The 24,060-nt window shown below is 45.2% G+C and overlaps 1 protein-coding gene across 2 annotated transcripts in view; it reads left to right on the top strand.

Moving 5' to 3' along the window:
* The window catches only part of LOC111141681 (zinc finger protein 831), a 96,377-nt gene extending 72,561 nt beyond the window's left edge, over window positions 1-23,816 (top strand). Inside the window, exons 5-7 of one of the 2 annotated variants that reach the window (XM_022494434.1) lie at window positions 17,850-18,016; window positions 18,733-18,760; window positions 19,439-23,816. In XM_022494434.1, coding sequence (XP_022350142.1) covers window positions 17,850-18,016; window positions 18,733-18,760; window positions 19,439-19,575 — 332 coding nt within the window. In that variant the 3' untranslated portion in view covers window positions 19,576-23,816. Of the gene's footprint in view, window positions 1-17,849; window positions 18,017-18,732 lie in introns of both variants that reach the window. The other variant, XM_022494433.1, reaches the window with a different exon arrangement.
* Window positions 23,817-24,060: the final 244 nt, after the last annotated feature.

The following is a 24,060-nucleotide window of genomic DNA, read 5'->3' as shown; positions in this document are numbered from 1 at the left end:
GTCTCTCTGGGGTGCTCGGTTTGTCTCTTCAGGGAGCCCTCCTTGAGGGCAGAGTTCCTTTCTCTGGATGGGGCTTGTTTTCCTATGAGCCTTTTGCCCTTGGGGAAAAAGAGATGTTCCTGGCAGGAAAAACCTCCCGCCCTTTTCTGAAGTAGATACCATTGGCGAGTTTACCACTAAGAGCCAAAGTTTGTACTCCCCCCCCCCCCCCCTTCTGGCTTAAAAAGAAGAAAAAGAAGTTTGCTCTTTTTCTCTTCCCTTCCTCTGGGTTAAAGCTCTTGCTGGAGAAGTTATGAGCACAAGACTCTTGTCTAGAAAGTGTCGTCGCACCTGCCAGTCCTGGTACTGGTTGGGAACTCTAGAACGCCTTTCTGCAGAATGTGCCTTCCCGGTGCCGTTACCTGCGTCATGCCATTTCTGCTCTGCTTGTCTTTCCCTCTGGCATTTGTTAGAGGCCAGCCACAGTCTCTCACCCAGAAAACCTGATAACCAACTCTGCTCGATGGCTTTTCTAGTGAGTGGGGGTTAGGGGAAGTTCTAGGGAGGAAAGTGAATGGCTTGGGATCCTTAGATACACAGGAGTGGGAGAAATAATGAGATCAGAGAGACTAATAATTTTCCCAAATAGACTGAAGGTTGTTTTCTCGCGGTGGTGTGAAAAAATTCTTAAAATTGGGAGAAGGGCTGTGGGATGTTGGCGCTCTCCCCACGCCAGACCTGGCTTTGGCCTTTGCCTGTGGGCTTGGCTCCTGAGTGTTTCGGATGCATAAGCCGTTTCTCCATCAAGAGCAGTTGGGGCCGAGATGCCTGATCAGTTGGTTAAGCATCTGCTTTCAGCTTAGATCATGATCCCTGGGTCTTGGGATCAATCTCCACGTTGGGCTTCCTGCTCAACGAGGAATCTGCATCTCCCTCTGCCTCTTACCCCCACCCCCCCACTCATGTGCATGCTCACTCTCTCAAATAAATAAATAAATAATAAAATCTTAAAAGAACAGCTGGTTGGGGCCATCTGACTGTCAGCATGTTTGTGGTGTGCCCTGTCACAAGATCTCTTGCTCGATAACTGCTCGATCCAGAGTCTGCAACCATCCCCGGAGTTACTGTGTGTGGTGCCTGGAGCTGATCAGGGGAAGAGGTGGCTGCCCAGCCCAGCACCTTCATTGAGATGTTTCTGAGCACAGCTGGCTCCCAACCAGCTCATCCTTTCCCTACGCCATATGGCTCATGGCCAGAGTTGACAAATGGAAATACAGGGCACCCAGTTAAAGTTATATTTCAGACAGTGAGTATATTTTTTCAGCATAAGTATGTCCCAAACATGGCATAAGATGTACTTATGCTAAAAATGATCCTTTGCTGATCGGAGATTCAGATTTAAGTGGTCATCCCCATTTTATCTGGCAACCCTTCCCTGAGATCCTCAGAGCACTCTTTCTGGCTGAGGCCTCCCTATAGGACTCCATGTGATTCAAAATTTACCTTCAACTTTTCCTTCAAATCTGATTTCACTTCTGAATCGTCATCAGTTTGGAGGTTCCTGTCCTTCCTGCCCCATCTGCCTGGAATCCTGGTGGCTGTGTTGATTTCGGGGTGGTGGAACTCTTACTTGAGTACCTCGTCAGAGGAGTGGGAGGCTGGTTCCATCCTGGCCATCCAGACCCTCTGGAGTCTCCTGCAATCAGTCCATTTTGATCCTTCTTGGTCTCTTCGTTTCTCTGAATGTCTGTCGGTCTTGCTTCTGGGTCCTTGGCTCAAATATACAGGGTTTCCTCCTCCTCCTCAGGGTCCGAGGCCTCCCAGCTGCTTACCCCAACCAGAGGACAGATAGGAGGACAGTAACGGGCCTTCCCCCATTACTTTACCACCTTCACTTCATTTTTTGCAAAGTTAAATCATGGAAGGAAAGGGGTTAATTTTCTCTTCTCTTTGAAATTCGTGAGGCAGAAAGCATCAAAGCTGTGCCATTCTGGCTCAGAAGATGTACTGGGAAGCCCTAGTAATAGGTGGCAGCGAACTACGATCTTGTGTACAGGGTAACATTTCTACACTAGAACCTATTTTAAATTTTATTATCTACCTCATGCTACTTCACCTCTTCTTGTCCTCTCCCCCTTGAATTTATTAGAGCCTGGGTATGGATTTCTCTCCCTGAGAGAACTTTCATAATAATGAAGTGTACTTGGCAACCGCTCACGGTGAATACAAGATTGGAGGGTATTTTGCAAGGAAAATGGATAGCCTTGTTTTCCTCTGTATGAGAGAAATATTTGAGGTGAAAATAGACTAATAATTTCTCGAGATAGAAGTTTCGAAGGTTGCTCTTGCACAGAGAAGTTGGAAACTCCTTGAAGTGATAGAATGCACGTGGAACATCATAATCCACGCATCTCTCTCTCCCTGGCAGGCTGCCATGGGCTCTCTGTCTCTGTATACCAGCGTCCTTTGGGGCTGGAGCCCACTTGCCATTTTTCTTCTGCTTTGTTCTCCACTGACTTTTTCAATTTTCATGAGGGGCCTGAGTGAGCAAATCTACCAGAACCCACTCCTGGTGCTTCTAGCCCGCATTCTTTGATGGATGTTCATGCAATTTTCTCATTATTTTCCTGTCAGCATTCACAGAAATAGTGTAAACTACTTTATTTCAAAATCATTATGTTAGTTTACTCCATGATAATTTAAGCTGTGTATTCTTTCTTTGATTTGAATTTAGTAATAACATATTTTTAAAGACAAGTCAAGAGGATTTCTTGAATGATTTTTCAGTGGCAATACCACCCCCCCACACACATCCAAGGCTACTTTCCTTGGACCCTCTTTTTCCGTGCTTAATTGATTTTTCATTTCATTCTGTGCACATTCTAAACAGACCCTGTGCGTTCTATGGGGAGAGGATTTTGGAGAGCTAATCTTACTAATCTAGCTGTCTTTCCTTCAGGAAAAGGAGCAAGTGGACAGCTATATGGTGAGGGGTGCCAATGCCCCCAATCTGTGCCTGCCCAGGGCCACTACCGGAGAGCATTCTGGGAGCTGCTCCAAGACAGAAGCTCCCACAGATTGTCCCCTCTCCCTCTAGCGGGTTCAAGTGTTTTAAATTCCATTCTTGCCACACCCCCTCAGCTCCTTTTGGTCATTACACAGAACTGTGTATCCGCCTCAAGATTCATCTCCCACTCCACTCTCCACCCCTTCTCTGGGTAGAATTTCTGGGTGCACGATGTTGTTTACAGTCTTTTCCAGACAAAAGTTGAAGGGCACCTCCCATTTTCTCTCAGACCATGGGTTTCCTTCCCTTATTTTGCTTTAGAACCGCAAAACAGACATACTTTTTTGGAGGGGGGGGTGTGGAGTAGAAGTCTTCAGAAAGGGTGTAAAGTTTTTTAAAATGCCTCAAAGTTTGGACTTTCTAGATGGTTCTACTATGTCAATGTCTATTTAAAAAAAAATCTGGAAATTTGATTTCTTGATTAGTTGGGATTAAAAATGATTTCTGGGGCAGTATTCTCTCTTTTGTATTCCCTTTCTTTCCTTCCTGTTGCATTGGTGGTCTTACCCCTATTTCTGGGTAGGCTTTTGGTTGCACATGTACCTGAGCTTTTGTTAAGTTCAGAGGAGGCCAGAGGCGCTATTCTGAGCATGGGAGAGAATTTCTGAAGTTAAAAAAAAAAAAAAAAAAGAGTTTGGTACTTCAAGTTTCACATCATAAAAGGGAGGATTTCTAAAGCTGGTGTGAGGACAAAAGAGTGACATCATAGAGTCCTGTGAGAATTTGGCCCCTGTCTTCCTATTGTTCCTCCTTTCTGCTTTGTTGCCTGTGTCTCAGCTTCTGAGGTACAGGGAACCTGTGAGTCCAAGTGTCCGTGGTCTTCCCAAGCAGGGCACAGGTGACTCCTTTTTTTTTTTTTTAAAGATTTTATTTATTTGACAGACAGAGGTCACAAGTAGGCAGAGAGGCAGGCAGAGAGAGAGGGGGAAGCAGGTTCCCCGCTGAGCAGAGAGCCCGATGCGGGGCTCGATCCCAGGATCCTGGGATCATGACCTGAGCCAAAGGCAGAGGCTTTAACCCACTGAGCTACCCAGGCGCCCAGACTCTTGACATTTCATTACCTGCTGGGGTCTGAAAGAACTTGGGACCATCCCCCTGTATTTTCGTATCAGGATCCATAGAATCTACGCAGAGGCTTTTGCTCAAAAACCACTGCTCGAGCCATGTTGCTGCAGGATTGCAGGGACAAAAGTTCTGTTTCTCTCAAGTCTTGAGAAAAGATGGAGCCGAGTTGCAAGTATTTCAATGACTGGCATAGTTGACCCAGTCAGGGTTCTGCCATTATTAAGAAAACCACACATTCTTGAGTGAAGGTTGGTATGAAAGTTTTTAAAGAGTGGGGGTCACCTCTCTTCTTTCCCTTTATCCCGGTCCCCTTGCTCTCAAATAGTATGTGAGAAATGCTGTTGAATTCTGTCCGTGTACAGGACTTCACATTACTGGAATATTTTAAACAGGCTCTTCCACTAATGTTGTTTAGAAAAAGTATCTGAGTGGAAGAGGGTTTCCAGCTTTCCAAACACTTGCCTTTCCTCAAGAAAGCAAAGAGCACTGCACCGGCAGGTGTTCTGAAGTAAGAAATGACCTCCGTGCCACACAAGGTAGCGTACCCAAACATGCCATGGAAACAGAAGAGTGTTCCCTCCTCCTCTTTCCCTGGTTTTGTCATCAAATTTGGTTTTATTAGTCTACAATTTAGAATTGAGGGAAGAGCTAGATTCTCCGTGACCATTTATCTTTTCACAGAGACTGGGCTGGGAATGTTTTCTTTCCTAAAGTATATTGGAAAACCAGAATTGATGAGGCCAACTCCAATATTTTCTTTCTTGTCTTTGTTTCTAGTTTGAAATTAGTTCATTTTCCCCCCTTATCAGGATTAATGAAGTAGAAAAGGAAAGATCTTTCTTCCCAGCTGTTATCCTTGAAATGGATCAATTACTTCTTTCTAAGGATGCAAGTCTTGAGGAAAAATGAGCTCTCTCAAATACCTCAATTATATTTTGAGAAATGGACTACCTTTTATAGACTCATTTAGTAATGAGTAACATTGAAAATAATAATTCAAAGAGTAGATACTCTTGATTTCAGTCTTGGCATTATAGATTTCAAATGGTATTTCCAGTAATTGTATTTTTTGCCTCTTCACCTCATTGTCTGCATTTGCTCTGTAAATTTTAAGTACATGATTATGGTATGGGTATAAACTTCTAACTTAAGAATTGATTTTTTTTTTTTTTTTAAAGATTTTTATTTATTTATTTGAGAGAGAGACAGTGAGAGAGAGCAGGAGCGAGGAGAAGGTCAGAGAGAGAAGCAGACTCCCCGCGTAGCCGGGAGCCCGATGCGGGACTCGATCCCAGGACTCCAGGATCATGACCTGAGCTGAAGGCAGTCGTCCAACCAACTGAGCCACCCAGGCGTCCCAAGAATTGATTTTAAACATGACTTTCCACTAAACATCTTTTAGGGAAAGAAAAATCCTCCAAGAGGAAAATCTGAAATTGATTGCCTTTTATCAAAGAAACGAAAAAGAAATGAATACTACTAAGAAAAGTAGTTTCTGAAGCAAAACATAGGATTACTTGGAAGAGAAAAACTTTCAGAAAATTGCATTAGGAGAGGGAAATACCCAGGCATGTGGTGAGGTTTTCAGTAAATGTATTTTCCTATCCCTCTGATGGGTCCTTCAGCCATGTTCTCTCTGAAGAACCAGGCTGAGCCTTCTTCATCATGTTGGCTCCTTGGATGGTTTTGTGAGGTGACATTTTAGTGGGTCTGTAGGCTGGTTGCTCCTGAGTCTCAAGCCAGACTAGATGCCCTTGTGGTATGATTCATAACTCATCTTCTTTGTGGTATTTACCACAATACCAATCATTGTGTAATTATGTCCTAATTTTCTTCTCTTCAGCTACACGCATGCTGCATCAACTAGTAGAATTGAGCTACTTCAATCATTGACAATAAACCTGTATTTAATTCCAGGGTGAGGGAGCCACTCTGTTCTTTCTCTTTGTCTCATTTACTTTCTTTCTCACTGGAATCTCTTCCTTTGAATTATGCACATAACTAAACTTTTAAGTGACTGAAATGTTTTAACTAGTTTTTTTTTTTCCCCACGAACATAGTTTAGGGAAAATGCTTCCGAGGCTAACGTTATCAAAGCAGCTGTCTTTCATTGAAAAAACAGAAAAGGTAAAGAGAACTTCTCTGACAGGTACTTTCTGAGATAAAAGGTTTACCTAATTGTGTTGAAAAGGTAGAATAGCTAAATATTATGTGAGCATAGTGATGTAATTCTCTGAAATTAAGTATCTTCATTTTTTTTTTCCTTTTTAGCCTTTAAACTTCTTTTAGTCTGCCATGAGTGGAATGGGGGTGGTAGGGCTCCCTTGGTGTTGGTCGTGCCCTGCCCTCTCTGTCACAAATCACCTCCAAGTGTTTTCCTAAGAGAAACACGAATGGCAGCCTGAACTCCAGGGTTCCAAATCCACGAACTCCCTCCCTGCCTCTCTGACGAGAGCTAATGGCTCTGTACCATTATTTTTCCTGTCAGAATTAATGGGGAGATATTCTTTTCCTAAAGCCATTAGTTAAGTAATATTGCTTACAGAATTGCTGAAACAGGATAACACCTCCTTCTCCAGGGTGTAAATCTTAAGAAATGATGAGACAATTGCTTAAACACATCAATTATATTCTAAAGCCTGAACTTTTTTCTCTACAGTTTCATTTAGAGTTAAGAAACTTTGAAAGTAATGGTCCATAAAGTAGATTCTCTTGACTCAATTTTGGCACTAAATAATTCAAATAATATTAGCTATTTTTTGTTCTCCATTTAGTTTTCTTTCTTCCCCACAATTTGTCCTCTCTTCATTTTAGAGCATTCTCTTATTGTCTGAGTGTGATTAAAGTTTCAACCTACCAAAAGATTTTAAGCATACTTTTTCCACTAAATGTGTTTTTTTTGGAGAAAATGGTAAGTGAAGTGTTCTCAAACTGATTGCCTTTCATCAGAGAAAGAGAAGAGAAATTCGAACCATAGAGAAAAGTGGTTTCTGAAAAAAGAGATTGAAAAATGATTACTCAGAAGAGGCGAAATTTCAAAAAAAAAAAAAAAATTAGGGTAGTTCAGAAATGCTCCAGATTTGGTTAGAGATGGAAAAATGTATTTTTCTCTTCTTTGGTGAGTCTCCCCTGTTCTCTGCCCGAGAAGCAGAACTTTCAGGACACACCAGAGTGTGAGTCTTTTGATCCCTCTATCAGCAGGTGTGTTGTGTTCTGACTGAATTGACCTGAGCCATAGCTTTGCCCAGACATGCCGGGCACACCCCGGGGGCTTTTCCTCATTCCGTTCGGTGTGAATTTTAGGGCCAATGCCTCTTATTTTTCTTTCAAATGAATAAAGCAATACCATGCCTGTTGCAGCAAAGAAAGCAGTATCGACATATCTGAGGAGAGCTTGATGGTCCCCAGTCTCAGGGCCGTCTGCAGCTGCCAGGGTTCCACTCGTGTTCTCGCACACCTTCCTCTGCGTGCGTAAAACTCAGAACAGACACTTCGGGCTCCTTGCTTTTTCACAACTAGAGTCATCCCATATGTAGAAGTGTGCAACTCTTCTTCATCCGTCTTGTATAAAATTCTGGGCCTATAAAAATCCCTTGACACAGCTGTACCACAGTTTTTTAATTCAACCCTGCCTGTTTCCATGGGTGTTCTTGTCGGTTGCTCTTGTTTTTCTACCACAACTATTGCTGCAGGAAATGTTCTGGCTCCGTTTGGTATTTTATAGTTATATACTTCCCTATGTAAGGTACTACCAAAGTACTTCTCCAAGACCATGTGTACTCCTCCATAGTTTTCAGCAGCATTTAAAAAAAATTTTATTTTTTTATAAACATATAATGTATTTTTAGCCCCAGGGGTACAGGTCTGTGAATCGCCAGGTTTACACACTTCACAGCACTCACCACAGCACACTCAGCAGCATTTTTAAAAAAATTTTTTATTTTTTCAGCGTAACAGTATTCATTATTTTTGCACCACACCCAGTGCTCCATGCACTACGTGCCCTCTCCAATACCCACCACCTGGATCCCCCAACCTCCCACCCCTGCCCCTTCAAAACCCTCAGATTGTTTTTCAGAGTCCATAGTCTCTCATGGTTCACCTCCCCTTCCAATTTCCCTCAACTCCCTTCTCCTCTCCATCTCCCCTTGTCCTCCCTGCTATTTGTTATGCTCCACAAATCAGTGAAACCATATGATAATTGACTCTCTCTGCTTGACTTATTTCACTCAGCATCATCTCTTCCAGTCCCGTCCATGTTGCTACAAAAGTTGGGGATTCATCCTTTCTGATGGAGGCATAATACTCCATAGTGTATATGGACCACATCTTCCTTATCCATTCGTCCGTTGAAGGGCATCTTGGTTCTTTCCAGTTTGGCAACTGTGGCCATTGCTGCTATGAACATTGGGGTACAGATGGCCCTTCTTTTCACTACATCTGTATCTTTGGGGTAAATACCCAGGAGTGCGATGGCAGGGTCATAGGGAAGCTCTATTTTTAATTTCTTGAGGAATCTCCACACTGTTCTCCAAAGTGGCTGCACCAACTTGCATTCCCACCAACAGTGTAAGAGGGTTCCCCTTTCTCCACATCCTCTCCAACACATGTTGTTTCCTGTCTTGCTAATTTTGGCCATTCTAACTGGTGTAAGGTGGTATCTCAATGTGCTTTTAATTTGAATCTCCCTGATGGCTAGTGATGATGGACATTTTTTCATGTCAGCAGCATTTTTTAAAAGAAACTTTGCTCCCGTTAAGTGTGAGGCCTGGGTGAGGCGTACAGCCTCTCCACCGCTGTCGGCGCCCCGGAGCTTCGTGACTGGTGAGCGCCCCAGACGGACTGTCCTTGGCCGAATTCGGACCGTGGGCACATTGGTTAGCACAGTGTTGCTGTGTGAAAATTCATTATCGGTGCTGACAAACACATGGAATCCAGTTTTTTGGTGTCTCTTGGAAAATGGACAGATGTGGCAAACTGGTCCTTGCCAGTGGCAGTTGGTGGTGCTGGGGGTCTCCTGTGTCCTTGAGCCTGGGCACGTCTTCCCTTCACCACAGTCCCTAGCCCTAGGCAGCCTCCCTCGTTTATGTTCTTTGCCTGAGCCCTACAGCGTTCGAGTTTGTGACTTGGTTTCAGGCGGGCCGTCTGTTCTGTGACTCAGCTGCGGGGGGGTCGGGCCCTGTCCTGGGCACCGGCTCCCTGGCTGCCTCCTCCTTGCATGACGTGCCAGGGGCCTGCCCCGCTCAAGTCAGGATGACCATGGGAAGTCTCGACACATCACCCCCGGTTAAAAACCACTGCTGCAGACGGATCACAAAACCCATTGTCCTCGGCCGGTTTTGAGATAAACTTTTCCTAGAGTGGGCCTGAGCCATCTTCATTATGTCCCTATTCCGTGGGCCTGGGTTTCACTTTATGAAGGCACGTTGAATTCCGTACACGGCTAAGCTCTAAAATCCCTGAAATGTTTCAAACCAGCCCTATGCACTGAGTTTGGAGAAAATATCTGAGAGGAGAAAGTGATCAAAACGCATTCCTTTCATCTCAGGAACAGAAATGTAGAGACGCCGTGATTACAGGTGGTTTCTGAAGTAAAAGCTTTACCTAATTACACATACATAAAAGGTACAATTTCTAACTAGTGTATGAAGAGGCTGAATAAGTCCCTGGAATAAAGGTGGCTCCTGCCTTTGTTCACTGGTCGCTTGGCGGTGCTTTCCTTTTGTGAGTCCATGGTGGCACCTCGGGAGCTAACCTCCCCTCCCTGTTCTCACCCGGGTGCCCCCCTGGAATGTAGTCCGAGTGTCAGGAAGACACAGGAGGGTTTGGAGAGGGGTCTCTGCAGTGCCCTACTCCCCCGGTGCCTTCACTCTCCCTCTCTGACAGGAGGTAATGACTTCTCCACGTCTTCTCTCATTAGAATTAATAGAGAAGTATTAATTCTTTCCCGAAAGCTATTAGTTAAGTCTTAGTGCTCCGAAATTGCTGAAACAGAATAATTCCTTCTTCATTCTAGGGTGTAAATCTTGAGAAAAGAGGAGAGGATGTTGCGGGTGTATCAGTTATGTCCTAGGGAAGAGGCTCACGTAGACAATTCTCATTTAGCAACAAGAAAATTCTGGAATAACAATACATGAAGTAGATAGGCAAGGTGCAGCCTTGGCATTTATAATGTTCCAAATGGCATTTCTTTTATGATCTTCTTTTTTCCTTATGTGATTCTTTAATCCTATTTTTGCTGTGTGCCTTAAAGTCACACTCCTGTCTGGACATGATAAAACTTATAACTGAAAGGAAGGTTTTTGTTTTTTTTTTAAAGATTTTATTTATTTATTTGTCAGAGAGAGAGAGAGAGAGCGCGCGCGAGAGTGAGCACAAGCAGATAGAGTGGCAGGCAGAGGCAGAGGGAGAAGCAGGCTCCCTGCTGAGCAAGGAGCCCGATGTGGGACTTGATCCCAGGACTCTGGGATCATGACCTGAGCCGAAGGCAGCGGCTTAACCCACTGAGCCACCCAGGCGTCCCGGTTTTTTTTTTTTTTTTTTTAAAGATTTTATTTATTTATTCATGAGAGACAGAGGGAGAAGCAGCCCCACTGTTGAGCAGGAAGCCTGATGTGGGACCCGATCCCAGGACCCCAGGATCATGGCCTGAGCCAAACGTAGACACTTAACTGTGAGCCACCCAGGCGCCCTGTGAAAGCAAGATTTTAAACCACCCTTTGCACTAAACACAATTTAGGTGAAGAATTTCCAAGTGGGAAGGATTCTTGTCCTGACTGATTGCCTTTCATCAAATATATGGACAAGAGGGCGCCTGGGTGGCTCAGTTGGTTACGTGTCCAACTCTTGATTTCAGCTCAGGTCATGGCCACAGGGTCATCGTGTTGAGCCCTACGTTGGGTTCTGTGCTGGGCGTGGAGTCTGCTTAAGGTTCATCCCTCCCTCTCCCTCTGCCCCTCTACCCTCCAAAAAAAAAAAAAAAAAAAAAAAACCTGGAATGTAGTCCGAGTGTCAGGAAGACACAGGAGGGTTTGGAGAGGGGTCTCTGCAGTGCCCTACTCCCCCGGTGCCTTCACTCTCCCTCTCTGACAGGAGGTAATGACTTCTCCACGTCTTCTCTCATTAGAATTAATAGAGAAGTATTAATTCTTTCCCGAAAGCTATTAGTTAAGTCTTAGTGCTCCGAAATTGCTGAAACAGAATAATTCCTTCTTCATTCTAGGGTGTAAATCTTGAGAAAAGAGGAGAGGATGTTGCGGGTGTATCAGTTATGTCCTAGGGAAGAGGCTCACGTAGACAATTCTCATTTAGCAACAAGAAAATTCTGGAATAACAATACATGAAGTAGATAGGCAAGGTGCAGCCTTGGCATTTATAATGTTCCAAATGGCATTTCTTTTATGATCTTCTTTTTTCCTTATGTGATTCTTTAATCCTATTTTTGCTGTGTGCCTTAAAGTCACACTCCTGTCTGGACATGATAAAACTTATAACTGAAAGGAAGGTTTTTGTTTTTTTTTTAAAGATTTTATTTATTTATTTGTCAGAGAGAGAGAGAGAGAGCGCGCGCGAGAGTGAGCACAAGCAGATAGAGTGGCAGGCAGAGGCAGAGGGAGAAGCAGGCTCCCTGCTGAGCAAGGAGCCCGATGTGGGACTTGATCCCAGGACTCTGGGATCATGACCTGAGCCGAAGGCAGCGGCTTAACCCACTGAGCCACCCAGGCGTCCCGGTTTTTTTTTTTTTTTTTTAAAGATTTTATTTATTTATTCATGAGAGACAGAGGGAGAAGCAGCCCCACTGTTGAGCAGGAAGCCTGATGTGGGACCCGATCCCAGGACCCCAGGATCATGGCCTGAGCCAAACGTAGACACTTAACTGTGAGCCACCCAGGCGCCCTGTGAAAGCAAGATTTTAAACCACCCTTTGCACTAAACACAATTTAGGTGAAGAATTTCCAAGTGGGAAGGATTCTTGTCCTGACTGATTGCCTTTCATCAAATATATGGACAAGAGGGCGCCTGGGTGGCTCAGTTGGTTACGTGTCCAACTCTTGATTTCAGCTCAGGTCATGGCCACAGGGTCATCGTGTTGAGCCCTACGTTGGGTTCTGTGCTGGGCGTGGAGTCTGCTTAAGGTTCATCCCTCCCTCTCCCTCTGCCCCTCTACCCTCCAAAAAAAAAAAAAAAAAAAAAAAAAGATAATAGATGGAAACCGCAAGGAAATGCAGTTTCTGAAGTAAAAGATGTGTTTGTGATTACTTAGAGGCAAACTCTCACCAGACTGCATTAGGGTGGCACAGAGACACTGAGACTCTCCCCGATGAAAGTGTCCTTGTGGTCCTCCCTCCTATGCCCCTCGTCCGTGGAACTCGGGTCTCAGGCTGCCGCCTGCTGGCTCATGATCACCTTCTGATTAGGATCGACGTCCCCCAGGCTCTCCCTGAGAAGAAGTCCTGTCTTCCATCACCCTTCCACAGAGTCCTTACCAGTGAAGCTTGTAGTATGATTGAGGAAGCAGATGAATTTACTTGCAAAAATATTTTAGTACAATGTCTGGCATGAAACAGAGCCTAAAAATTTTTGGCTGAATAAGAACATGAATGAATGCCCGAGACTTGGTGAAGAGAGAAGCAGCCTGCACAGGGGCAGCGTCCACACATTCTCGCAGTGTGCCGGCTTCTGCTGTCCTCCACAGGTCTAGGTGGGGTCAGGGCCCCATTTTCACCATCTCATGGCTCCTTCCACTTTTCCCTTCAGGGTGTTTACCACGTTTGCTTGGTGCATTTTCTGCGTCCTACTGTGGTGGCTGCATCTCTCCCCCATTAGACGGTAATTTGCATGAGGGTGTCTGCCTTGACTGCCATTGAATGCATTGCCTGTGCTCGGCATGGTTCTGGACACGAGTATTGGCTGGACTCCGTGCTCGGTGAATCTGGGCTCACTGGATAGTTAGGCTTACAGATATGGGTTTGTGTATGGGCCCAACAAATAGGGACTCAGAAAAACGGGTTCAGCGAACGTCTGAATAAGTGAGCGAACATCTGCCAATATAGTGGCCGAACTTGAAAAGTTGCACCCGGACTTTCTTAAGTCACTGCACACTTTTCTCACCAACACACTGTGCGTCCTTCCCTGATGGCGATGCTCCTAAACAGTTTAATCTCAGATCGGTTCAGAGTCGAGGAGATCACACCTGTGTTTTTGTTTATGCTTGTACCTTGCTTAGAAGCCCAACACAGTGGACTCATTTTACCTCTTCCTCATATACAATTCAGAGTCTGGTCTCCAGATTAATGGAGTTTTTGGTGTACTGGGGCAACCGGACGAGATGTATCCATTTACTTGCATTATCATTGATAATGATATTTGAGTAATATGTTTATTAGCATTTCCATAAAGCCCAGGGATTGAGACAGTGGGAGGAGGCTTGGCTCTGAAGAGGTCGACAGTTCTGTGAGTTTCATCAGCCTGCTTCACTCCATTTTCTCTCTAATTATTTTACAGTTTCTGGTAGCCCTTTCAAGATGGCTAAATTTAAATTTGCTACAACGTTTTAAGCAGTCTCTTCCTCTCAACGTGGCTTGGCAATTATTTCTGAGGGAAATGATTAAAAGCACAGCCTCTCATCAGGGGGAGAACAGAATGGCACGCGGAGCTCAGATGACAGGTGCTTTCTTAAGAAGATTCACGTAATTGTGTGAGAGCGGTTAAATTTCTGAAGACTGTGTGAAGATGGCAGAGTCCGTCATTTCTGAAGATGTAGGAAGTGATTCACGGAATGATGCTGTGCCCCAAACAGGACCACATTCTGTGCTTTACCATTCGGCCAGGGCGCCACTTACTTTTTGAAAAGGGCCATTCATTTAAAAGTGAGTTAGCATCCTTCTTCAATAATCCAAATTAGTTTAACACACTTCAGTGACATTATTTGGGCATTTTTCACAATTATTAAAGATAACTCACTTTTCTCTGTAGACTGTAGGTCAAAAGCAAATTAAATCAATGGATTTTCTCCCTTCACACTCTCAGATGAGTCAGAAAGTATTGGTCAAATGTGCACATGGCCTTTCCGTTAAGCTTCAAAACCCAAACAGCCTGCTGAGAAGACATTTGGCCAATCTGATTATTTTCTCTATACTAATTGGTTTTCCTTCTTCACTGAATTGAATGAATTGCCTGGTTGTTTTGTCACTGTGGGGACCCAGCTTAATCCACTTAGAGTGAGGTGCTTGCGCTCGGTGAGCAGGGGGGCTGGAGAAACGTTTATCATCATTATTATCTTTGGGTGATTTTTCATGGGGGGGTTGAAAATATAGCTGGAATCCACGTGTTTTCTCCATTTCAACGTCCACTGCCTTTGCTAACTGTCTCATCTGGCCCCTGGACCGCCCTGGGAAGCCCCAGTGGCTGGGCGGCAGGCGAGTATGCATCTTGAGAAGATGGGGACCCCCCAGCTGGAAACTGGTTTCTTCACAGTGACTGCGGGATAAGTCTAAGCCCCTTTCCACAGCTGCCTGCACCCGACAACGTCTGGGTCCCTGCTGGCTGCCTTACCTTCATTTCGCCTCCTGTCGCTCCTGCTCACTGCCCCCCTCCACGATGGCCCCCCCCTGGTTCCCCCCCCACCCCCGCCCCAGGCTCCTTCCCACCTCAGGGTCTCTGCATTTGTTCCTCTGTCACCTGGAATGGCCATCCTGGGTGGTTCTTTCTCACCTGGAAGTTTCATTCCAGATGCTGGTTTTTCAGAGACACCTTCCTCTGTCATGGGCAGCAGTGACCCGCCTACCACTCCTGTCCTGTGCCCCCCACTGACTGCAGCTCTCTGTGAGAGCCTTGCTTACGGTGATGGGGATGTGCTCCCCTCCCTGTTCACCATCAGTCTCCTTCAGAGCCCCCTCTGCGATCGCCCCGCCGTGTGCTCATCTCCTTCACCCCTGGCACAACTGGAAATGATATGATCAGTTGACCGGCCTTCGTCTGTCTTTCCCACTGAAGCAGAGGCTCTCGAGGGCGAGGACTCCTCCACCCTGTTCTCCAGTGCTTTGGGGCCGAGCAGCATGGTGCCTGCTTCACTGAACAGGCCCAAGACATGTTTGATGAGCAGATGAATGGAATACCAAGAGTCGGGTTCTGTGTCGATGCGCAGGTGCTCAAGTGAAAATTGTATTAAAGGAAAAATGACTACTTCCTTGCCCAAACTGTTGCACTTTGCTATAGATTTTCAGACTTGATTTGTTCAGGATTAATGCACTTGCTAATCTGGTAACCTGCCCCTCGAGATATAGGTAGTAGATCGTACTTTCTAGGCAGAAGATTGGAGGACCCCTCACGCATAAGCCATCCAGTCCTTGTGGAAGTCCCAGAGAATTATTTCAGGGCTTCCCAATGAAACGTGGCAAGCAGGTAGCCCCCCGCAGGGTGGCCCCAGTGGACCAAGTGCCCGTGTAAAGAGCTCCCAGTCTGTTGGGCAGTGCCTGTTTGCTAGATGTGGGTGGAAATTTGAGACTGCTGGATGGATGCCTCAGGGCAGGCTTTACTCTGAAAGGTAAAGGTGAAAACAAATGAGAACAAAAGGAACTTGGAAGACAGACCATGTAGGGAGAGGCAGACTTCAGCCAGAACAACAGTGGCGACAAAACATTATTAACATTGCCAGAGAGAGGATGGAAGGTACTAGAACCATGAGGTAACGACAGGGTGCTCTAAGGAAGGAAATAATAGTAGGCTCTTGGAAATTAAAAAACCTAATAGCAGAAATAGGAAATTAAGAGTTGGAATAGAAAATTCCAGAAGTAAAATAAAAAGACAAGTAGGATATAGGAGAGAAAAGACAAGAAAAAGAGGATCAGACAAGGAAGCCCAGTAACTTACCAAGAGCGGTTCTAGAAAGAGAGGAAAGAGAAAACAGGAGAATAAATATCAAAGAAACAGCACCATGAGGACATGATTCAGTTTGAAAGGGCACACTGAATGCCCGGACAATGAATGAAAATAGACGCAGGACCATGGAGACACTGAACAAAGAAGAGTCTAGGAGTTTCCAGAGAGACAAAACACAAAAAGGTTTTGCCCAAAGGTTCATGAATCATAAATCATGTTGGCTCCAGACTTCTTAACAACTAGAACTCAACAGAGTGGCGTCTTTGGTTCTGAAAGCAAATGAATTCTAATTCAGAATGTTATACCCCAACAAGTGGCAGACTGAAGTCTGAACAATTGTATTTCACGCACCTTTTCTCACGAAGCCGCAGGAAGCTTTGCATTAGGAAAGCAAGGAAACAAGTGGGGGGCTCCAGGAGCCAAGTAGGTGAGGAGAATCGCCACAGTCGGGTGAAGGGGATCTGGGGGCGCAGCCACACAGTGGGCCCAGGGAGCAGTGGGCCTCTGGAGGCAGGTCAGAGAATTTGAAGAGATCTTTCTAATGAAAAGAGATCTTTTCATTTCTAAGGAAATGAAAGAAAACCTCAGACGATTGCGAAAGAGGTGGGAGGATGGTTTTAGTAGTAGACCTATGGACAACCAAGCAAAATTTAAAAACAAGGTAGCTGTTAACTTGAGGAGAAACAGTGTTGGCCAGAAAGACCGTGTAGTCACGCCACATTACGTGGCTCAGCAGTGAGAGACATGGTCCTGAGCACGTAAACACTGAATATTCTCCTAAACGAAATTATGACCTCATAGTTACGTAACTGTGAAAGGAGATGGAGTGGGCAGCATGCATACGTGGCAGGTGGTGGTGGGAGAATGAAGGTTCTGGATCCAGGAGAGCTGGAGAAAGAGGTGAACGCTTGTCTTCCCTCGTGGGAAGCCATAGACTCTCCTCCAAACTGAAAAAAAGTAATCAAGAAGTACTGCTGTAGCATATTATTAAAGTGAAGTAGGTAAATATCAAAAGAATCCAAAGTGGGTAAAGGTGAGTGGGTGGGCAAGCATTGTCATTTTTCTTAATAAGTAGAAAGATTGGACTTTTTGAAAGTCTGTGCATATGTAACTTTAATCAAAAGGAAAGCAAATTTGAAAGGGGATCTAATGCTTTTCTCTGGTGGCACAGCCGTTCTAGAATATTTTCTGATCTCATCTCATGATGTAATCTGTCCTCTCTGCAATTCTGTGGTCCTTCTGACCCGTATCCCAGGCCACTGTGACAAAAAGAGAGTGTGTGCGGGGGAGGCAGGAGGGGAAGCAGCTGCTCCCTTTAGAGGACGCTGCTGTGTGGCAGATGCTGTCAAGGTCTCCTCTTCGGCGCTCTCTCCCCACCCAGGTCACAGTAACCGCCACCAAACAACAGCAACACCAAAACCCGCCTGGCTTCCTGCTGCCCTGTGCTCCAGTGGAGACAAAATCCCATTTCCATGGAGACGGAAATTTCCACCCTCCATCCTGGTTGCATGACCAGAGAATTCCTGCCAACCTGAAATGAACCTAACCTGGCCTAAACGTGGCCAGGAAGATGGTGCTGATGAAAAACATCCATGTGACCTTTTTTTTTTTTTTTTTTTTAAATGCACGTGATTTAGGGATTTTTTTGCCTTGGGAATTGGTTTTACCATTTCTTAGCCAAAGTCGAAACGTTTCATTAGGCTGTGTGAAGTGGTTCAAAGTAAGCTGTGTTCCCGCGCACATTGTGGGGGACTCGGGTAAATGAGCCCCAAGCTGCGGAGGAAGCCAGAGTCCTAGGGAACCCTTGTTTGCTGATGTTACCAGTTTCGGTGTGTGTAAGTGTGCCTCCCCATTTTAGGTCTGAATCTGCAAGAGGAGCCATCTCGTGCCTCTTCAGAATCGCCTGTTGGTTGTGGGCACAGAGAGGAGAAGGAGGAGGAGGATGGCTCCAGACAAACGTCAGGAAGCTTCTCTCCCAGCACAAGTTCACGGGCTGGCAGTGGAATAGACCATGGAACCATGAAGGTGGGGACCACGGTTCTGAGCTCTCTGCCCACGGGCTGTCTAGATTAATGGGTCTCGCTTGCTGTCGTTGGTGTCCTGGGAGGCAGAGCTCCCCCCACCACTCGGCACACAAACCCCAGTAGGTACACAAACACCTGCAGACATGGTGCGCGAAAGAATGGGATGATCACTTCAAATCCTAAGTACGCTTTTAATTAGTCCCTGAGTAGGACAGAGATGCTGTCATGTGCCGACATCCCTGTGCTGTGGCTTCACCGCCAGGCGGGATTGGGGGTGGAGGGGTTGGGTGTGTGTTGAAAAGCACAAAAATGCTAATCCAGACCACACTTCAAAGCTGCTTCTCTGGAAAAACTTAAGTTTGAGGTAACATTTACCGCACGAGCAGTGGTAATCTAGCATCAGATGCTTGGAACTAGGGGGATAATTGAGCAATTGGGTTTTTCATAAAGCCAGATAAAAACACCTAGTAATCTCAGTGACTGATCTTGTGTCAACAAGGAGTTCTTCTTGAGTTAATGCATCGGTTAGTCGCTAATGGGAACTGATGGAGGGCACCCTGTTGAAGTTCACGCTTGGTAAAGAATCATTAAGAACTCAAGACCTAGTTTCATTGAGAACCACGTTTCTGACCACAAGGTTTTTGTTTGTTTGCTTGTTTGTTTTGTACCAATTAACCTTTCTTCCCCCATTTATTTTCCTTTGCACTTTTTCTGCAGGCGATTTCTCCAGCTGCCAGTGGGCATGGTGAGCGCTGCCCTCAGAACACTGCTGCTGGGTCAGGACTGTCAGAACACTCTGAGTCCTGTGTGGCACCGGCTAATAATGATAGCCTCCTGTCTCGAGGCAGAGGTCTCGGCCCAGGCTTGCTGGAGCCCCAGCCGCTGCCCTCCGAGAAGCAAGTCTCAGTGGATCTGAAACCATACATTTTCTCAGATGCTCAAGAACCTTCTTCCCCTGAGTCCAAAGGAACCTCTCCCCTCAAGGATGTTGCTCCCTCTGTGGGTGCCGTTTGTGTTCTGGGGGAGAGAGCAGGTCACACAACCCTGGGAATTCACAGTGCAGGGCCACAAGACCACAGAGCTGCAGGGGAGGCCCTGACACGAAGCTCCCCAGACAGAAAAGCTAGAGCGGAGGGCATGTCGCCACCAGTCCTGCCAGGGAGACCTTCATCTGGGCAAAGAATTTCAGGTTTGGTTTTGCTGGGGTCAGCTGGAAAAACTCATCTTGAAATACCAGCTTTAGGACCAGGCTTGGCTAGTTCATACCAAGATGAAGGGGAACACAAGATGTTTTTTCCTACTGGGGGACACTACAGGTGTGGGGAGATGATAGTCCACTGCCCTCCCTTAGGAAATGACAGTGGGAAATGTCGAGGCTCTGGATTAACTGCTCTAAAGGACCGTGTGGTTACTTCTAACCCAGGGCAGCCCAGAGAAGCCCCTGAAGTCCCTTCAAAGACTGTCAAGAGGAGGGGTCTGGAAGGACTGAGAAAGCAGACTCGAGTGGAGGTCAGTGACACCAGCAGTGACGATGAGGACCGGTTAGTGATAGAGATGTGAAGCTTCTGAGCCTGTGGTCGGAGACCAAATGCTATCAGGCTGGCAGGACAGCTGAACACTCTTTCACCAAGCACCTACCTATGAGGAAAGCCATCTGGGGATCTTTGCGAGGCATCCCCAGCCAACTCCAGCCCGCATTTCCCCGGTCCCCTTGCGATATACCAGGTGCCAGGAAGGGCAAAGGGAGCAGTGGAGCCCAGTCTAGGAATGCTTGGTGCACAACGATTGCACTCGCCTCCCAGCCACGTCCTCTGCATCGTTCCCCACTGCCGCGTCCATAAGGTGGCGTTAACCAGGACAGCCGGTCTGCATGTTTATGTGCAAGTGAACCTGTAGAGTCGAGTCGACCGACTTCCTCCGTCAGTGAGCTGAGGGTTTGCTTCAAAGGTGGTAAGCACACGTGGATAATTGGGGTAGCTTGCAGAGGAAATGGGTATGAATGGGGCATCAAGATACATCTGTTCATTCTGGAAACAAAATCCAGATTCATTAAGAACTGCAGCTTGGTTAGAATAACTTGCGTCCTTAGTGGAAGTTGTAAATATACTCCAAAATGCCTATGATCTAGTAAAATGCTGATTATCTTAAATGTTCCCGCCAGTGGTCAATGCTTACGTGTGGTCCAGCGACACAGGCATGCACTGCTCTTGGACCCGGTGCTTTTTCTGTTGAGACCTCTGAAACCCTCGGTTTTCTTAGCTCTTGCAAAGGAACGCTGTGTTAAAAGTTAATAGAACAGTCTCTGTAATGAGTCATTTTTTGAGGGGGAAAAATTCAGTTATTTTTCTCTGATTCTTTCTGTCATATTGTGCTCTGAGCAATTTCAATTAGAGGGTTACATTTTAGCAATCTCTACAGCTTAAACTGATGGGGCTCATCGTGACGGGAGCCTTTTAGGTTTCCTCCAGAAGCTTCAAGGATACAAAACTAATTGGAGTTTTGACGCTGTTTTACATCTCAGTAATTTTATTTTGGGGGCTTGGTGTTACTTTGCTGTCAAATTAAATCAGCCTCTGTATTGTGCAAGTCAGAACAGTACAGATAAAATTCCCCCGTATTCCAAGCCAGTGCGCCCCTGTGCAGAAGAAAATAGCTGATCGACGTCAGCCAACTCAGTGAGCGAAGAGTTCTGCTCCTTTTCCTTAAATGGGAGAGGAAAAACTTAAAGAGATTTACACTGTTGCATTTCAAAAAAAAATTTTATACTTGCTTTTGGTATGATTTTGTACAATTTGAAATTTATAGCCAAGTTCTTTTGGCTTAGCTTTTGATGTGATGATGTTTATATGACATCTTGAACCTTCAGGAGCAGCAGCAATGCACAGTATCTCACACACATGAACACACTTAACGTGTCCTTGCCTGGGACTAAGGATGGGCAAGTTTCAAGTATTGTCAACGTGAGTTTTCTGATTTTGGAGTTATTCATAGGAAACTTCAATACAAGACCAGCTTCCCCTGGTGACTTAGCATATATGAGATGCACTCATAAATATTCAAGTGATTTCAAGCCCAGCCAAGTAAAACATAAGAAGGGAGGTAAAAGGTTGCTAGGTATTCACTTTGTGTACATTCTTTTCTTTGTGTACTTCTTAAACCAAACAAAAGTGATGTGGTGATTATCTACCTTTGAATGTTCCATGTTCCATGCTCCTGTAATGAGAGAGGAGGTCTAGGAAAGTGGCTGAGTCTTGGAGGGAGAGTAAAAAGCCTGCCTGTGTCCTTACTGAGCTGGGAAATCGTGGGTAAGACACATGCCCTCTGCACCTCAGTTTCCCCAGCTGAGAATCAGAGTTGGACCAGATGAGCTGGATGTGTCTCCAGGCTCCAGTCCTTGTCAGATGAACTCCCTCTCGTTTACCTACAGAGGTTTGGGGGCTCTGAGGTGGCCTTCATGGGGAGGGCCCTCCACAAGACATTTCAGGGGGGACCATGGAGAATTGAAGCATGAACATCTTCAGCCAAGTATTGCCATGAAGAACATGAGCTCAGAGAAGCTCCATATGATTTCTTTTTCCTTAGAGTTCCAGATTTTGGGGGAAAAGTCATCCAGTTTATACATTTGGCTCATAATTCAAAAATTGAAAGCAAACCCAGAACACTACCCTGTGAGGGGAAGACAGCATGTCTATGGGCTGAATTGACTACTTTGTCTGGAGACGCCATGGTTAGGGGAAGAAAACTATCTTCCAGATATTTCTTTCCTGGTGGCTGCTAAGCTGTCAGTGGGATTGCTGATCTATATCAGTAAGTCACAGTTCCAAATAGCACTGACCTTCAGATGGTGGTGGAATTTCTGTCCTTCTAAGAGCCACCATTGCCGGCTGCCACATCCCAGCCTGGATCCAATATGGTAGAACATTGATTCCATCTCTCTGACTCCTTGTATGTGTGTCTTATCAGGGCGAGCAGGTTGCCAAGCCATCCCGTCAGCTGGTCATTTGCAACGGGTGGCAGTGTTTACAAGGGTGCCTCACTCTATATCAGCATGAATTGTGAAAAGCTATATTCCAATGGATTAAAAAAAAAAAAAACGAAGTATTTTGAGTGACTCTAGGGAAATTGGCTATTGGAAATCATCCTAAGGTGTAATTTTTTTTTTTTTAAAAAGAATCCTTTTATAAAGCAACAAATACTCTCTGATTTTATAAATTTTAATTTTCCTGTGGGGCTTCTTAAAGAGAAATGCAGTCCCAGGGCTACGTTTATCAGCAATCTACAACCCAGTTTGTGTTATTGAAAATAAAATTTAAATATTATTAATTGATAATTGCTGCCGTTTTTACTCTTCAGGTGTCCACTGTGTAGTGGCGAAGGGAAAACAAATTGATTTCAGAACAAGGCAGACCGGAGAGCACAGATCACAGACTCCCCTTCTTCCGAGGGCTGCTAATGTCATAGTACCTTCAGGTGAGGGTCTTAGGCGGTTGGTGCTCAGCCTCCTCCACTCCAGGGATTCTGGTGTAGACTAAAGTCAAGTGCACTTTGAATTCTTTGCTGTTCTCTCAGGGCAAGGTATACAGGTGCCATGACTCATTACGTTATACTCAAGGCTCACCACCCGGTTTATCTCTCCAGCTGTACCTACACCTGGCCAGACACCCCTTGTCAGAGATGCATGGAGGGAAGGGGTTTTACCTCCTCCCTTGGCAGACTGTACTCTTAAGTGACCTTTGAAATCACATGGTGTTTAACAGACAACCTGGATCCTCTTTGTTGTGAGGCATGATGGAGGACAGCACGTCCCTTCTGTTACATATGACCTTGGAGACTGGATGAAATGAATATCCCTTTGATTCACAATGCAAGAGAACCTGTGGTTCATTTGCCAAGAGATTAAAAAAAGATGGGTGGGGTGCCTCTGGATTCTAATCCAACCCTGCCAGTAGCATGATGGGGAACTGCCGGCAGGTTACACTTTCTCCTCCTAAAATCCCTCTTCTAAGGCTCATATGAGAAGAGTAGCCTTGCGAGAATGCATTGTGACCACAGTTCTTGGCATGAAAGATGAACGAGTTGCAGCCTTATGCCAAAACGTATTTCCTTGCATTTACATTCATTACTTAGAATGATCACATTATTCATTTTTTCCCCAGCATAGAAATTTGCATTTTGCACAAAATTTGCCTGGTGCAGCAGATTTTTATAGTTATGGAAACTGTCATCATTATTGGAATGTGCTGCTGTTCAACTCCCCAGACATAATTTAATATGGAGAGGAGAAAATGGTCTGCCCGGCTCCATGGCGATCGGATTTCTACAACTGCAGCAAACAGATTTGTGTATTTTTCCTCACTTCAGTTGTGATTCCCAGAGTTCTCTTTGGCTTTTGAAACACTACGTTTCTTGATATTTAAGCACAATTACGTTGTCTTTATCTTTCAGAACTCAGTAAATATAGGTTGCAGGGCCCAGAAAAATCTTGTGTGCTAGATTTGCACCTATACAGTTCTCTTTACCCACGGCTTTTGTATTTATGTGGGCACATAATGTCATTCGATGTGAAGAAGTCTAGGAACATTTGACCATATTGCTTCACCATTGGAAGAAAAGGAGCCAGGAAAAATAGCCCATCTCTGTCACTTGGAGCCCTAGAGGATGACTCAGCATCTCCTATATGCAGTCAACTGTTCAGAACTTCCTCTCTTGATTGTTCATAATCAGGAAAGCTATTGGCCTCTTGGATGTTTGTTGAAAATTATCTCCTTCTTTATATGGTTAAATTATTTTGTTTTGATAAAAATAAAATTGAAAAGAAAAATGTGTTGTGTGATTTGTTAACATTTTAGCCCAAATTATCACAGGCAGTAGCCTGTATGAATATGATATTTGATTACTCCCAAGCAGTTAACCAGACATCCTGTCCACCATATTGGTATCCCATTCCACTCAACAAAAAGCTTGGGTAATGGCAAATTACCACATTTTCTTGTGCTATTTCCGTTTCCCACATGTCTCACTTGTCATCGTCTGCCATATTTTAGA

Source organism: Enhydra lutris, unplaced genomic scaffold (assembly GCF_002288905.1).
Source record: "Enhydra lutris kenyoni isolate GAN:26980312 unplaced genomic scaffold, ASM228890v2 scaffoldscaffold6, whole genome shotgun sequence".
In the NCBI taxonomy this organism is placed as follows: Eukaryota; Metazoa; Chordata; class Mammalia; order Carnivora; family Mustelidae; genus Enhydra; species Enhydra lutris.
Note: the sequence above shows the minus strand (reverse complement) of the source record. Positions and strands in the feature narration are given on the sequence as shown.